General features: G+C 35.3%; 2 protein-coding genes across 2 annotated transcripts; both read left to right on the forward strand.

The window, feature by feature from the left end:
- Positions 1 to 32: 32 nt before the first annotated feature.
- LOC106137216 (peptidyl-prolyl cis-trans isomerase D) lies at positions 33 to 11,172 on the forward strand. Its single transcript, XM_013338014.2, has 9 exons — positions 33 to 282; positions 1,746 to 1,883; positions 2,277 to 2,383; positions 2,763 to 2,954; positions 4,256 to 4,375; positions 5,023 to 5,167; positions 5,817 to 5,920; positions 6,390 to 6,542; positions 7,577 to 11,172. Exons 1-9 carry the CDS (start codon positions 210 to 212, stop codon positions 7,673 to 7,675), a joined length of 1,131 nt encoding a protein of 376 aa, XP_013193468.1. The 5' UTR covers positions 33 to 209; the 3' UTR covers positions 7,676 to 11,172.
- Positions 11,173 to 13,426: 2,254 nt separating this feature from the next.
- On the forward strand, positions 13,427 to 15,295 carry LOC106137219 (probable RNA-binding protein EIF1AD). Its single transcript, XM_013338018.2, has 2 exons — positions 13,427 to 13,703; positions 14,161 to 15,295. The coding sequence occupies exons 1-2, from the start codon at positions 13,581 to 13,583 to the stop codon at positions 14,500 to 14,502; spliced, it is 465 nt and encodes a 154-aa protein (XP_013193472.1). The 5' UTR covers positions 13,427 to 13,580; the 3' UTR covers positions 14,503 to 15,295.
- The last annotated feature ends 2,887 nt before the right edge of the window (positions 15,296 to 18,182 follow it).

An 18,182-nucleotide genomic window follows, 5' to 3' on the forward strand; every position in this document is an offset into this window, starting at 1 on the left:
TCTTCAAGTTTCATTCAGTTTGGTTTCGGAAATTGATCTTTCTTCATTTCATTGTTGTAGGTCGGGATTTCATTTTAATTCTATACCGCACCTGATTTCTAATTTAATATGTAGTGTTATAAGCACTTACAAACATACGCTGGATTTCTTTAATAAGACATATTATTTATATTTAAATTTGCTTTGTGATAACCGCATCAATCTCAAGAATGATACCTCTAATGGACGGACAACAAAGAAATCCACTTGTTTTCTTGGATATCTCGATTGATGGAGAAAAAGGTGACAAGATAATTACTATTTATTGATTTGATGCTTTTATTTATTGTAAGTTTTAGTATAAGTTCAACTTACAACAAGTTTTTCATTGAGAAAAGAGATAACATCCATTAGCCTCGATTATTTGTTTATGATAATAGCCAGTGCATAAATAGATTCAAATGAGAATTCATATGTAGTTTAAACTATAGTTACAATAACAACAACTAAGAACTTCAAGAAACTGTATAATATTCTACACAATTTCTGTTCAAAAAGTACGGATGGGTAATAATTTTTAATGTGGGAACTGGTTAATATTGCTTTCTGTAGTACTAAGTATTTATTGAAGATAGGGAGGGTTCCTAAATTTAATACCAAAAGTGGCTTATTTGAATCAGTGTATTTTCGTTCAGAAGAATGTGGTTCATAATTATTATGGTAATCTTCTTTTAATGGTTTCAACTGTGGCAATATAGTGCCACATGTAAATGCCTGTTAAATTAAATATTAAACTGATAAAATTTGGTACACAGATAGAATAGACCTTTAGAAATACCATAGGATCTTTCTGGAAATTCCCAAGGAAGCAAAGCCCTGTACAAAAGCTAGTTTCAGATATACGGAAAGTGAGAACATATGACATTATCCTTATCAATAATAGCAATGCTGGTCCAATTTGAAAGTGCTTATATTTCTAAGTTCTTTCTTATAAGAGTCTTATTCATGGTTATATTTCGTAAGTTGATGTCTGGTGAAAATTCCCATGTGTAGTTTCTTACACAGCTTCTTCTACACAGGTGCTTTTTAAGCGATAGTAGATATTATTAGACTAAAGTAATGTTGACGCCAATAAGTTTATAACCTTGTATCCATTTTTGAAAATAAATCTATTTGTGTTTCATAGTTTTGTAGACATGTGCCTCTGTCTTACTCACCTATTGTTATTTATAGCAATGAATAAATTAATATATCCATTGTATAGTTCCAAACAAAACATTGTAGATACTTTGGCCTCATACTATTTGTCTGTTATTTTTTAATTTGCTGCTAGCCAGTTTTTAATCGCAACTTCATCTGTGTGAATTTAGCGCCATTCACAAATTACGAAATTATCATCACCTACAAATAGCAATAAATTAAATGCACCCCACAAAAGTGCGAAATAGAATACATGTTTTTTGAAAATCCTGCGGGAACAGTAGTTTTACTGGGGTACCCAATGTTCTCTCAGGTTATTCTCTATACTTTCAATTATATGTATATACATGATATTTTAAGAAGATTAATACAGTATATAACCCATAAAGAGGTTACAAATAAATAAACTTACTTTCTCAATATTACTAGTTCGTAATATTACTTGGGATAAACATTTGCTTTGTAAATGTCATGTATGGTATGGAGAAGGAAATAGGGTAGCAGGTAAAAGCGAGTATTAGTAAAATTTTAATTTATAAATGACCTGACATGAGTTTATTTTACAGCTGGCCGCATCGTCATTGAGTTGAGAGCAGACATAGTGCCGAAAACGGCAGAAAACTTTAGAGCTCTATGCACAGGGGAGAAAGGTATCGGGATATTCAACAAACCTCTTTGTTACAAGGGCACAAAATTCCATAAGGGTTAGTAAAATTTACGCACCTTTCATTCATACTCTTGTGTTCATTACATACTAATGAGATTGTTATTCCATTTTGTTAGTGAAAAATCCTTACAAATATTATTAAGTGCTGTGTGGTTTCTCACTCCATATCTTTCCCATAGATGTCCTAAAAGGCGACTAAGGGAAAGGCGTATAAACTTGAGATTCTGGGAACCTGTAACTATTTGAATCTCAATTCCATTATGAAGCCATACAGCTGAATATGGCCTTTCAGTCTTTACAAATCTGTTGGCTCTCTCTGCCCCACAAGGGCTAGATGTGACTATTATGTATGTTTGTACGAGCAGATTACTTCTTGGTTTAATTTGATACATGTCAAGATGTGTGTTTTAAAAAAATTTAATACTTTCAGCGATTTCACAATTCATGGTCCAAGGTGGAGACATTATAAATGGCGACGGTACAGGCGGAGAGAGTATATACGGAGAGACATTCCCGGACGAAAACTTTATTTTAAAGGTACTACTACTTGTTTTAGTTAATCAGTCAGTTAATTACTTAGTTCATCAATTCCAAATTATTATTGGTTGTAATAAGTCAGTTGTTATGAAGAATTTTTATAGAACAAGCATTTTCTTGCATTCTCATATCTGGAATATTTGGTAAAAAACCATTTACTTTGTTTCATTTTTTTATACATACATACATACATATGGTCACTTCATATCCCTTGCGGGGTAGACAGAGCCAACAGTCCTGAAAAGACTGAACGGTCACGTTCAGCTATTTGGCTTAATGATAGAATTGAGATTCAAATAGTGACAGGTAGCCAGCCCATCGTCCAAAAAAAGAATTAAAAAAAAAATTAATCACAGACTTAAAAACTTTTATCCTCCAGCACGAAGCAGGCGTCCTAAGCATGGCGAACAAAGGCAAGCCACACACGAACGGCTCCCAGTTCTGCATCACGACGGTGCTGTGTCCGCAGCTGGACGGCACCAACGTGGTCTTTGGCAGAGTTCTGGCCGGGCTCGGAGTGGTCCTGGAGTTGCAAGCGGAGACTGACTGCGAATTAGGGCGACCGACAGTGGTATGTAAAGCAGTGAGAGTAAATAGGTACATACATACATATGGTCACGTTTATATCCCTTGCGGGGAAGACAGAGCCAACAGTCTTGAAAAGACTGAATGGCCACATTCAGCTATTTGGCTTAGTGATAGAATTGAGATTCTTATAGTGACAGGTTGCTAGCCCATCGCCTAAAAAAGAATCCCAAGTTTATAAGCCTATCCCTTAGTCGCCTTTTACGACATCCATGGGAAAGAGATGGAGAGGTCCTATTCTTTTTTTCACACGGCACATATATATATAATTACGTCTATATCCCTTGCGGGGTAGACAGAGCTAACAGTCTTGAAAAGACTGATAGACCTGGTTCAGCTGTATGGCTTAATGATAGAATTGAGATTCAAATAGTGTGAGCTTGCTAGTCCATAAGAAGAATCCCAAGTTTATAACCCTTTGTCGCCTTTAACGTCATCCTCGGGATAGTAATGGAGTGGTGACTTACTCTTTGATAAACGGCAACAAACTTTCATGAATTCCAAAACTACTTTGATTTGATATAATAAGTATTGACATTTGTTGGAATGCATGTAAGTAACCTTCATCAATAAACACTTCCTCTTTTACTTTGATGGCTCTATTCTGTCTGGTCTGGACCAAAGCAAGTTCGAGATTAATGTTATCAAATAATGTAACTTTATTTTCATGTCAATTCATAAAGAAATTGTAAAAAAAAATAAAAAATTATATTAATCGAAAACAACAGCCGAAATAAGAATACAACTATGATAAAATCTACTTACTCACCTTAATACTAACTATCACTTACCTACTTTCTTGGTGTAAGGAAAGCAAATAATTCCTTTTTTCCAATATCCTCCTTTTTTTGAAGAAGGTTAAATTTCTAAAATCTCGTTAAGTTTAACAAACATTTTCTGAAAACGGTTCAGCAAAACGCAAGATAATCGCGTTCAAACATACATATATAGATAGATAGACTATTTATTGCACCATAAGAAATAGAAGAACAGAAAAAAAAACACTGGTAATGAGGTACAAAGGCGGACTTATCGCTAAAGAAATCTCTTCCAATCAACCTTACATACATACAGGACAACTGAGAACCACCTTTTTCTACATGGCTGTTAAAAATACGATGTATATAATGATCAATACTGTCGAAAGCCTTACAAAAATCCGTATTTGCTGGATTGCATCATAGAAGACTGTGGGGAGATCCAAGGCGTTTGGGACTTGTGTTATCAAGTGAATTACTATATTATGATCAATACTGTCGAAAGCATTACAAAAGTCCGTATTTGCAGGACTGCGTCGTAGAAGACTGTGGTGAGATCCAGGGCGATTGGGACGTGTGTTGCTGTGACGGAACAGCGGATAAACTGCCAGAGCACCCTGAGGACTTCCGCGACTTGCATCATTTGCCCGTCAGTATCATTCTAACAGCATTTAACTACGATATATTTCAATGTAGTGTGTTTTATATGTACATACATATAGTCACGCCTATATCCTTTGCGAAGTAGACATACATAAAATCACGCCTCTTTCCCGGAGGGGTAGGCAGAGACTACCTCTTTCCACGATCACTGCATACTTCCTTCGCTTCATCCACATTCATAACTCTCTTCATGCAAGCTCGGCGGTTTCGGGTACTTTTGACCTGACCCTCTAACAGCATTAACAGTATATTCCAATGTAGTGTGTTTTATATGTACATACATATAGTCACGTCTATATCCCTCGCGAGGTAGACAGAGATTGAAAGCTCAATATTAATAATAGTAACAGGTAGACGCTTAAAATTTTCACAGAATATTTATTTGTTAGGGACAATGATCAATTAAATACATACTCAACCAACAATGAATGTCGTTGCATTTTCGTCTTATTGTCATCTTTTTGCGTCAACTGTAGCAGCTGGTTCCAGGTTCGGATTCTAACCAGGGCATGATGAAAAATTTACGTTAAATTTAATTTTGAAGTGGTTTTTTTTTTAAATCTTATTTGTTGATAGTGCGACATAAATCTTATAATGAGATTAAAAAAGGCTATTAATTATCATTTTATCCAGCTAGAACAACTGGTACTCCGCATCAGGGACGTGAAGAGCAGCGGCAACAGTCAGTTTGTGTGCGCGCGGTACAAAGCGGCCGTGAGGAAGTACAGGAAATGTCTGCGGTACCTGGCCTGGATTCAGGGACAGGAGGATGACCAAGGTCAGTGTTTGAATTATAAGGTTTGATTCTGTATTTGTTGGCAAATATTTATTTATCATTATCATTTATTACGTATTGGAATTTCATGTATATAAATGTTGTGGCCCGATCGTTATATTTAGCCAGATCGTGATGTGGTGGCCGGGAACATCGAGATATACCAGGGAATATCGTTTGTGTTGCGTGTCAAAGGTTCATGAAACGGAAAAGCAAAGAGGTCAAAAACATATTTTATATTGTGATAGGAATTGTTTAACCCAGTGTTGAGTTGGGAAAATGGGAAAATAGACGAATGCCATTCTCGTCGTTTTGCTCAAATTTTGGTCAAGCGCATCTTGATCTCTTTAAGTGGCAGCGTATTTCGATGTGCCTGGGCATATCACGATCTTGCCAATACAACGATGGAGCGACGACATGAACAAAAAAGGCAAAGGCCCAAGTAAGCATCCTTGCGGTACGCCGTGCTAAATCAATACAGAAAAACTCATCCAATCTCCAATTATAACCATTCTAATCCTGCAAGTGGAACATGATTCGATCGTATTCCGAGCTGTTATTTAAATATATTAATTTTCTAGTTTTTGCAAATAACAGTTTGATTAATAGAGTCGAATGCCTTAGTGACTACCAATCATTTTTAATATTACAGTGTGTGACACAACTACGACATACAAACTACAGTGCCATCTTAATTTAGCGGCGTGCTATAGAAAGTTAGAGGACCATGACGCTTGTATTAAATCTTGTGATGAGGTGAGTTATGGCAAGATCAAAATTCATTCCAAGACTTTGGAACTTTGCTCCCATGGGAATTTGAATGATATAGTCTAAATGATAAGAATGACTAAAACTAGACCTTATTTCATTAATTGGTCTAGAAGTTCTTCAATTTATTTTTATATCAACAAAAATAAATACTAAACCAAAATATAATTCTCTTTATAACACCAGTATAAAAAGAAATGAGTTAAATTTTGTAAGTGATACCACACATGCCTTATTCTTTCTTTTAGTTTTGGCTTCTTAATTATTTATCTTATCTTTATGTGTACATACATACATAAAATCACGCCTCTTTCCCGGAGCAAAGACTACATCTTTCCACTTACCACGATCTCTGCATACTTCCTTCGCTTCATCCACATTCATAACTCTCTCCACTTCTCTTCATCTTTGTGTGTTTTACTTTAATATATTTGATTAAATTCTCGCCAAACTACAGGTACTAGAAATAGAGGCGCGCAACGAGAAAGCTTTATACAGACGAGCGCAGGCGAATTTCGCTCTCAAAAACTACGACGCGGCGCTCTCGGACCTGCGGCAGGCGGGCAAAGCCGCGCCCCACAACAGGGCGGTCCAGAAACTATTGGACGAGGTGAGTGACTATTAGAAACTTCGATCAATTATATGATACTAGAGGCCGCCCGCGACTTCGTCCGCATGGAAACCCTATCAATCCCGCGGGAACTCTGGGATAAAAAGTAGCCTATGTGTTATTCTGGGTCTTCAGCTACCTACATACCAAATTTCATGGTAATCGGTTCAGTAGTTTTTGCGTGAAAGAGTAACAAACATCCATACATCCATACAAACTTTCGCCTTTATAATAGTAGTAGGATATACTACGGTCCATTTTTTTAGCTACTGAAATAGAGGTTGACAACCTTGATAGGTCTTTTCGTTGAAAAACAAAAGCCGCGCCCATCTACAGGGCGGTACAGAAACTATTGGACGAGGTGACTATTAGAAACTTCGATCAATTATATAATTTATACCTACTACGGTCCGAGAATAGGGGAAGACCGAAAAAGAGGTGGATGGACGGCGTAAAGGAGAAAGGGAGTGACCAGTAAGATGGCAATTGACAGAAGTAATTGGAAAACTAACATACTGTGCCGACCCCACGTAGAAAGTGGGAAAAAGTAACGACGAAGAAGAAGATACCTACTATGGTCCATTTTTTTAGCTACTGATATAAAGGTTGACAACCTTGATAGGTCTTTTCGTTGAAAAACAAATTTGAAAATGTAAATTTATGGTCATAAGAAAAATAAATCAAAATATATATAAATACCTTTGCTATTAACGATATTGTGCAACAAAAAGTTGTTAACCTAAAGAAATGGATTATATATAGATTCATAGATGATGACAGTGCCGTGTGGTTCCCGGCACCAATAGAAAAAACAATGGGACCACTCCATCTCTTTCCCATGGATGTCGTGAAAGGTGACTAAGGCTTATAAACTTGGGATTCTTCTTTTAGGCGATGGGCTAGCAACCTGTCACTATTTGAATTTCAATTCTATCATTAAGACAAACAGCTGAACGTAGTCTATCAGTCTTTTCAAGACTGTTGGCTCTGTCTATCCCGGAAGGGATATAGACGTAATTTTTAATTTTTTACAGGTCCGCGTCTCAAATAAAATCTACAACGATGTACAGAAACAGCGTTTGTCAAAATTTTTTCGTGAGCAAACGACGAAGACAGCTGAAATCGGAAACTGAACTGAGACTGAAGGTAGTGATATATAAGATTAGTTGACAAAAATGTATTTAAATTTTACATATGTGATGAAATAATCTGCATATAATATCTAGTCTTCCACCTGCGAAGTACATAGATTCAAAATGAAAGTCGACAATATGTTATTGACATTAAGACGCTGTTTTCCTTATATAAGGCAATCTGCTGACGCGACATCTATGTTTTATCAACTTAACTACAAATGAAGTATGCTTTTGCTAAGTGTTGCGTCGAATCATTAATGACATTGCAAGCGAACTAGATGGCGTTGTGCTCAAATGTCTCAAGGTAAAACTGATAAGGGGGTCGATTTACGAACGCTGATGAGACATAATATATCTTCCGCCATTCTCTAGGTGGTTAACCTCAAAGATAGAAAGAGATGGAAGTTAAGAGATATGCCTTATCACCATTTAAAAAAGGGCTGCGGGTAGGTCCACTAAGATATGTGACTACCTAGATTGTGTAAGAGTATTTCGTAAAAATTCCCATAAGATACAATTATTTCATCACATATTTGCCAAGATAATGTTTTGCACGAATTAAGAACAAATATTTTTAAGTTAAGACGAGCACATCGAATAAGTTATTCTTATATTTCTTATATGAAGGAAAATATTTGGTTTTTATTTTATTTTTATTTCATATACTTCATTTTCGTTTTGGGGGTCTTCATTCTTTTTTCCTTTGGTTATTCTCTATACAGAAAATTTCAAATTTTCCCCTTAATATATTTGTACTTAATACGTGTAAATCTTATAAATATAGCAGTGTAGGTATGCAAGTACGAACATAATATGCCTTACGAGAACAAATAAGGTATTTTTCCTACTGCGTAAAAGCATCTTGGGCCCCTGTGACGGAGTGGTAATCTGTCAATTGCAGGATCGAATCGTCCAGGGTTCGGTAATTGGCCATGACAAGATTTAATGTGTTTTGATAATTGTTGGATTTATATGTCCTTTAGTGTAATTAAAACGTGCGCAAGATGTCAAACATGAAGTTAATGATGACTCAAAATATTTATTTGTCAAAATTGTATATACAAAAGCGAAAAACACTCGTTCACTCTCTCACTGATAACGCAATCTCAAAAACTCCAATAAAGATGAAATTTGGCAGGAAGGTAGATTGTGTAACTAGGAGACGTTCGCTAATAAGTTATTATTGGAAATTCCCGCAGGAACGGGAGATTAACGGGATTTTTCGTTTAACGCGGGCGGGCGCTCTCCAGTTTCTTATAAATTAAAGCTGCTGCTGATTGAGGGAACCTGCACATTCGGGCAACTGGATGTGTAACCGTGATCTAGGCTAGAAGGTTCCCTTAGATTAATTGATTCGTCTTATTTCCTTGCTTGTTCACGCATCGGATCGGATCGGATCGTGCGTGATGAATATAAAATATCTGGGTAATATCTCTCTTCTTGGTAATCGGGTAGATATATCAGGAAAAACATGAACTGATCTAAAAATATCTAACATTTTGCGTACGTAGCCGACGAAGGGCGTTTAAATCATTTGTTGTGCTATTTAGTCAAGAGTTCATATTCGTCGGACCATGAGTATTTAGATTTAAAATTAGGTTAAAAAACACGTGCGGACCTATAAATTGTATGGACGATTTTTCAAAGAAAATAATTAGGTATTTCGTTTAGCCCAAAGATGGCGCTGTTTTTAATAATGTGAAAAGAAAAGGTGACTGACATTTACCGAAAGTATACAGTATTACAATACCACTTGTATAAGTTACACCGATGTTACGTGCGCAGGAATTCCAATTTTTGTATGGCGCGAAAATATTTGAGCGGTTGAGCCAATCAGAGCGCGTCATTTGAACCCGCGAACTGAACTGTCCTCTATCATGAGCGAGAGAGCAAGAGACATTTTGCTTTTGGATTACAAGTTTCACGTACTTGTGATAAGGTCGTTATTTTATTGAGGTTTCCATTTTTGATTCGACGGTAGTTTGCGCTTTTCCGTGCCGTGATATATTGCCGCGGCGACTTTTAAACCTGGTAGTACTGCGCGGATCTATAAACTGATGTTCCCGTGATAAAAACTAGGCTATCGTAAAATAAAATTCCGTTAAATGTTTTGTTTATTCGTAGTGTAATGTAAATTCTAGTCAAAATTACAATGGTGTTCCTAGTTGTTCATGGTAAAATTTCCCTTAAAATTCGGTAATTACTTATTTAAAGAAACCTAGTCAAAATTTTACATTACGAAGTGGGTAATTGGTTGATATACGGGAACACTCACGTATAGTTCATTTCTTTAGGTAGTGAAATAAAGGCAAACAGTCGTGATAGTTGTCTTTTTCCAAAAAAAGGTTATTAATTTGTAGTCATGATAAGACAACAAAAAAAAAAAAATAACTGATGCCAGTATGAATTACTTTGGCTATTAAATTTATTTTTCAACAATAAATGTATTTTTTAATTCTAAGACATTTCAAGATTGTACTATCTACTTTAATTTCACTACCTAAAGAAATAGACTATAAATAAAAACTGGTTAGATTTCGTCCATCTTTTTTTTAGGTCCGTATACGATATGGAAATGTTCAAGTATAGCTTTTGTGGTGAACGAGCGAACACCAAAGCTGTCATTGGTGAAGTTAGTTAGGCACCTAATGAATGTGTGATTTGCGTCACATGTGACGTAATTTGACGTCTTAGCTTGAAACCGATATTCTGTCTTGTAGTAGAAGTAGCAATTTTATAGCTCATATTAGGAGCAATATACTAGCCATTTGAGTATAATATTTAAATCCCAAAACGTAGTTAATACATACATTTTTTTTTATAATTTTTAAGAAGGCAGGTATCTCAAAAGAGCTTTAGCATGTTATCTTATTAGTGCAAGTATTATTTGTGTGTCAAATGTATGGCCTTGAATATATTTAATTAGATATATAGAATTGATAGTTTCGAAAAGCTATTCCAAAAGAATCACTGCCATTTTTACAATACGTATGTTAATATTACGTAAATTAAATTTAAAGACAGGGGGTTATTTAAGTTAGTTTGTAAGTTAATTTAAGTGTCGTGCTGTTGAAAGTCTGCGAACGAGCCAGTATAGTAGGAAAATCTTAACCCTTCCTGAGAAATAATTCGGCAGGGTATAGTTTTTTTTAAGCTAACAGCAAAAACATGACCCGCCTGTTACATACATACATATAAGAACCAAATATATTTGAATGAAATATATTTGAGACCAAGAATTTGTAAGTGTATGATTGGGTTTTTGTATTTAAATATGGAACATTGTAAATCCACACTAATATTAAAGAGAAAAGATTTGTATTTTTGTATGTTTGTAACGAATGAACTCAAAAAACTAAAAAACTGGATTGGTTTTCACGAAATTTGGCACAGTTATAGAATATACGTTCCGTTAAAATATAGGCTTTGTTATCTGGAATTTTCCACGGCAACGAAACCCGCGCAAAATCTAGACTTTTATATTAAGTCGGGAATGATCTGGCAAAGGCAAGAGTACCCTTAACTGACGAGCTTGGTTAAAAAGATTAATAGATATGGATGAAGAAAAATAAGTAGGGATCGCAAATAGAAAGGTACAGTCTCTGCCTACCCTACCCTCCGGGTGAAAGGCATGATGGTGATGTATGTTAATTACATGTAAGAAATGGGGATAGGTTATTTGCAACATTAACACTTGTTTACGTTATGTTATTTTTTTAATACAAATCAGTTTGACAAAAAGTAAACCGAAAAATTGATAATGGCAACATTAATTTTTTCTATACAAAAGATCTCAGATGTTGCCATACTGATATTATGTTTTACTTAACTGTGTATTAAATCTTTTTGTCAAATTGTTATGATTGTCCTGTAAATAGTCTATAATTTGTATTATGAATATCATGTGCAAGAAGGTATGTATATATCTGTATATACATTTTGAAAACACAATAAACTTATTGCTGATGTAAATATACCGACTAATTATGATTGTTTACCTATATTATAGTTTTAAAAATTAAAACTACCTAAGTTTAGGTATTTAGCTTCCCTTAATACAACTATACTATTCATATATGCGCAAACGCATATTCATGCTCATGGCAACATCGACATGTAAAGTAACTGCTCAATTTCATTTGACAAGTTTATTCAAAATTGTATTAAAATTTTTATTATAAGCACGAAAGAAAGTGCTAATTGGAAACCACACTCTCATACTCCTACTATACAAAACTATAGCCCGCGACTTTTCCGCCTTAAATCTCTATAATTTATTCCAATGTCTAAGATATATTACCGTGTAGCAAAGTTTCATGAAAATCTATATTTTTGCGTGACAAACACACATTACAAACTCCCATTTATTATTGCAGGATTAAGAGATCAAATATCAAATAATTCGAATTTGTTTAAATCAATCGAGTTTATAAGCTTTCGTCTTACCTTCAGAAAGAAATGAAAATTTCTTCCACTTATTTACGGAACGCTATGAAGGTAATATATTTTATAAAGGAGTTTGGTTTCCAATTTGTACATAAACACAAACATATACATACATTTTTGTTTAGCGAGAGGTAGCACAGGTCTCCTGGGCCGTGTGTACTTTCCTAAATTATATAATTTTACAACATAATAAAATAAGATATAAATTAAAAGGACTGTGTTCAGTAACTTGATATGCTATTTCCTAACTTCTCTTAAGTTAATAGCTTTAATAGGTATTTAATTAGTACAAAATTGTCACACGGAAAGATATTGCGACTGATTTTACAGTTTTATACTTGTAACTATACAATATGAAAATAAAAGTCAATTTAGTAAACTCGCATTTTTATTTCAGAAAATGTACCAACAAATGTATATAATGTGCCATGTGGTTCCCGCCACCAAAAGACAAAAAATAGAACCAATCCATCTCTTTCCCTTAGATGTCGTAAAAACATGGGATTCTTGTTTTGGACGATGGGCTAGCAACCTATCACTACTTGAATATCGATTCTGTCATATAGCCATGCAGGTGAGTGTGGCCTGTCAGTCTTTTCGACTCTGTTGGCCCTGTCTGCCCCGCAAGGGATATAAACGAGATTATGTGTGCGTCAGCGTTTTTCTTAGTCGCCTTTTAAGACATCAATGGGAAAGATATGGAGTGGTACTATTCTAAAGTGCTCGGAACCACACGCACTTAACGGTTAATGTATGCCATATGCTAGAATAAGCCCATCACGATGCGGTGTCTTTGAAAATTGTGAAAACCCTGTTTCATACATAACTACAAATGCAACATATTACCTATACGATGTAAGAAAATTTTACAGATTCAACTGACGATTTGAGTCTTCTCACTCCTGGCTTTAGTCCCGGTTGTATCCTCACCACTCTGGAGAGGACCCCGGAGTGTACCTTAGACCATGGATCCTGGATTAGATGAGTCAGATATTTACGCGCAGCGACTCCCGTCTGACCTTCGCAACCTTTGCAAGGGAACCTTACCAGTATTGGATCGATCATAGTAACACATACAATTGCTTGAATGTGCAGCTTTCCTCACGATGTTTTAGCTCACCTTAAGACAATCGGTTAGTATTTAAACTGATGATGTCGTTTCGTGTAAAAATCTGACTGACTAGGCAGAGCAAGGAGCAATCGGGCTGAACATATGTTCATTGATCGGTTCAGAAATGTGTCAATGTCAAAATTGACGATTCTTCCGCTATCACCTGTGGCCTGCCACTGCTGCACTGCTTGCACTTGTCACTGTCACATCCAAGTCATCCAACCGAACGTGTACTGTACAATTTAAAGTGATTGTATTTTATAATTTATTTTGGATTTTATTAAAATACCGTCATAGAAGTTGTGCCACCCGAGTGAAATAATTCTCATAATTTTATTGTGCAATATGTCAAAAGTTACCAAAAGGAAACACGTTTTCAACGAAGCTCTTTGGGACGATTTCGAATTACCAAAAGAAAATCAAACAGTGGTCAAATTGTTGAAAAGTGTAGGAAACAATCTACACGAGGTAAATTCGATCTAATTCTAGCATGAAGTTAATATGTCCATAATAAAATTTAATATTCTAGATTTTTTCTAGAACATAACCAAACAAACTACCTACATAAATGAATGCTTGTTTGTGCTGTTGAAACTAAAAAATCTTATCAGTCTCTGCAAGTGTCAACTAGCGGGAGTTTCGTCTATACCCCTTGTGGGGTAGGCAGATCCAACAGTCTTATAAAGGCTAAAATGTCACATTCAGCTCTATGGCGTAATGATGGAATTAAGATTCAAATTCTGACGGGTTGCTAGCCTATCGCTTACGAGAAGAATCCCAAGTTTATTACCCTTTCCTTTTTCGCCTTCTACAGCATTCATGGAAAAAATATAGAGAGAGGATATTACCTGATTCAAATGTGCCAGGAAACACATGTCACACAGTTTCATGTAGGTAGGTATAAAAAAAAATAAAAAAATTTCAGGTGACCACACCATCAGGGGAAGTTTACCTAGTATCAATGCCAACAAAGTTCCGGAAGAACATATGGGTGAAAAGGGGTGATTATATACTCGTAGAACCTATAGCTGAAGGCAACAAAGTGAAAGCTGAAATAGTGAATATATTAAATAAAGATTCAATCAAATATTACAAACAATGTAAGGTGTGGCCTAAGGAGTTTGAGGATAAACAAGAGATCAAAACAAACACTGATGAAATATTTGTGAATACTAATAGGAAACATCAAATTGTAATTGAAAGTTGTAGCGATACAACAGATAGTGAAAGTGAAGCCGATAGTGCAAGCGACAGTGATAAGAAATAAAAAGGTTTAACTGATTCTTTGATTTATATAGGTAATGAGTTATGAAGGAAATTATTATTTTAAGTGATATGAATAGAAATGGGAATGCTTAGATTGATCATGTGGAGAGGATGAATGAAAGCAAGTATATTAAGCAAATTTGATGAAGGGCATGATGAGAAAGAAACTTTCTCTGATTGTCCTGTGTCTATCTATATAAATAGATAGACATCCATATACTCCATTTAATAAGTCCATCCATATCTCCATTATATATCCAATACTTTATTTTATAAGAAATACATAGTATTTATTTATTGTTTATTGTTGAGTTAGTATCTTATACACACACACGCACACACACACCCATCTCGAAGCTTACTCAATCTGTCTAATCTCATATATATTATATATGAGTCGTGTAGGATCAAAATCGGCTATCTGAGTTATGGCTGAAAAGTGACAATATAAAAAATAAACCCTTTAGGACTGTTTTTCATTTTTACATCAAAATTTTTGTTTGCAAGACAAAATTATCATTAAAGAATTTACAATTTAACTCAAAGTCTGTATTAAAGTTGAATGTTTAGATACGGCAGGTGTTTATTTTGTGCAGATAGCCACATTTGATACTGAACTTTGAAAATAACCATATTTGAACCTGAGATATAGACAAATAGCCACCTTTGATTCCAAGCCAATGACAAATAGCCATGTTTGATACTAATAAAAAAAAAGTAAAATAAGGGTTGTCACTAAACAATATCATGAGTAAGTATTATTTTTATTTGACACCACTGGGGTATTGTTAGTGATATTGTTTGTTTTGTTAGCGCACTGGCAGCTTATAAAAAAAGTTAATTTTTAAGAGATGAGTGTCAATTGTTTTTTTTTCACATTACCCACACAAAGTTAAGAGAAGTTAGAATTTACGTTTTATTTTATGTTTATTTCAATGTTTTAAGTTTTATTTTACAATATATTACCTTTACAAATAATAGTGAGTTTTTAATTAACCATTTGGTCCATACGGAACCGGATGAACTGTGAGTAAAAGTGCAAAGTGTTAGTTACAGACTTAGCGGAATTCGTGAGTAAAAACACTTATTTTCTAGTTGAAAGACTGCAAATATTGTTTCAATCTTACAATTAACAAGGACCTTTTCAGTAAAATCTGTTATAAAAATCAAAGTGAGAAAGAACTTAGTACAATATTGAACTGTTTTAACTTAATTTCTAGAAGTGATATTGCACTTGTATTTTGTTTATTCCCGAACTTTGACGCCGTGTAGTGAACATTTTTGCTGTCTTCTTTTCATACTTGCCTACTTAATTTGTGAAATCTATACAACATGGCTAATAAGAACATTAAACAATATGTAACACAAATTATTCAAAATTCGATTAAGATTGAAAAGTTACTTACGAATTCGAAAAAATGTGCTTTAGACAAACGAACAAGAGGGTTTTTAGATTCACGTATGGAGGTGTTACAGGATTATTGGACTAATTATACTAAGATATATGATACTCTTTCTGGACTTGTAGACGTTGAAATTTTAGAATCGGAACATGGCTTAGACTTGGAGAAAAACTTCGAGCAAACTGAAGAATGTTATTTGGAGTTATTATCTTGGCTTAAGGATAAGTTATATGAATTTAAACTTGATCAAGGTGAAACCTCGAATTCTCACACATACTCTGAAAGTCCTAAGATGAGGCCAAAGCTCCCACCGATTTCAATACCTCAATTTTCAGGCGATTATAACCAGTGGATGAGTTTTAGAGACTTATTTCGCTCACTGATTCATGATAACAATCGTTTGACTAAAATCGAAAAACATCATTATCTTAAGTCTAGTCTATCCGGAGAAGCCGAACAACTGCTGAAAAACTACTCGCTTACTGAAGCTAACTACGATGATGCTTGGAAAAAATTGAATGATCGATATGAAAACAAAAGAATGATTGTCAACAATATCCTCACTCGATTTTTGAGTCAAAGGACATTGACCTCGGAGTCCGCAAAGGGTATAAAAGATCTTTTGGATACCTCAAGTCAATGTCTCACGTCCCTCACAAACTTGAATGTCGATTCCTGGAATGCAATAATCGTTCACATATTAGTCTCAAAGTTAGACCTTGAATCTCACAAGCTTTGGGAACAATCTTTAGAAAATTCCACATGCATTCCAACATATGAGGATTTAATCAGTTTTCTCGAAAAACGATTCCGAGCTATGGAAATGGTGAATATAGCACAACCTCCACTAAGAAGCACTCCAAAACCCGTTCAACATAAAGTAACTAACGTCAAAAGCTTTGCCACTGAAATTGATATTACTTGCACTTACTGCTCACAGAACCATTATATTTGCCACTGTAAAGATTTTGCCTTTCTCCCTGTTCCTGAACGTCAAGATTTTATAAAGAAAAACAACTTATGTTTTAACTGCCTAGTGAAAGGACATTCAGTATTTAACTGCAGACAGAGTACAGTTTGCAAAAGGTGCAGACGACGTCATCATACTTTACTTCATCTCACCGCACCTAAGGATGAGAAGTCAATTGAACCTGATAAAGAGAAAGATACCCCAAGCTGCACCTCAGAAAACAGCACTACGCAGAAAACCTCCTGCAATATAAGTGTGAACCTGAAAGCTGAAGCAAACGATTCCCTGGTTATTCTACCTACGGCTATAATTAATGTTGAGTCACAGAACAGCGGTACTCACTCGTTAAGAGCTCTGATTGATCAGGGGTCTCAGGGTTCATTTATCTCCGAAGCAGCTGTGAAGTTGTTGAAACTTAACCGTACTCCAATTACAGGCAAAATCTCAGGAATCTCTAATACATCAGTGGTAACTTCAAAATCTATGGTCTCACTTACAGTCCATTCAACAAAAGATCACACATCAACCTTTAAGGTTAATGCCTATGTTTTAAAGAAACTCACTTCATTGTTGCCTTCACGGGAATTGCCACAAGATACTTGGCCTTCATCTATGCAGTTGGATCTCGCTGATCCAAACTTTCACAAGCCAGGGTCTATAGATGTTCTTCTCGGTGCCGACGTGCATGCACACATTCTCCTAGAAGGCTTACACAAGTGTAATTCTCTTATCGCACTCAACTCTCGCCTTGGTTGGTTAATATCAGGCAGAGTTTCACAAACTGATTCAACAGCATACGAACACGATATACTCGCTATGCATACTAAAGTTGAGAAGGATCAGTTACTCAGAAGATCCTGGGAGATAGAAGAGAAATTACCCCACAAAAAACCGACGACTAAATTAGAAAAGCAATGTGAAGAACCCTTTAAAAATACTCACACTCGAAATGATGTCGAGCGACACGTCGTGCGGTTACCACCAATCCAACTGAAGAATGATCCACCCACAAGCCTTGATGTTATCAAACCTCTTGCTGTCAGTCGCTTACAACAGAAGTATAAACGTTTTACACATAAGCCTGATTTCAAGAAAGCATATAACAAATTCTTCAAACAGTTTGAATCACAAGGTTATATGATGATGGTTCCTGAAAAGGAATTAGATGCACATAAGGTATACTACTTACCTCACCATACTGTCCTTAGGCCAACGAGTCTAAGTACCAAGCTATAGCAAGTCTTAATATCTATACCAAGTATTATTCTACGGAAAAGCTGCAACTGAAAAAGGAAAATCTTTGAACGA

Source organism: Amyelois transitella, chromosome 21 (assembly GCF_032362555.1).
Source record: "Amyelois transitella isolate CPQ chromosome 21, ilAmyTran1.1, whole genome shotgun sequence".
In the NCBI taxonomy this organism is placed as follows: Eukaryota; Metazoa; Arthropoda; class Insecta; order Lepidoptera; family Pyralidae; genus Amyelois; species Amyelois transitella.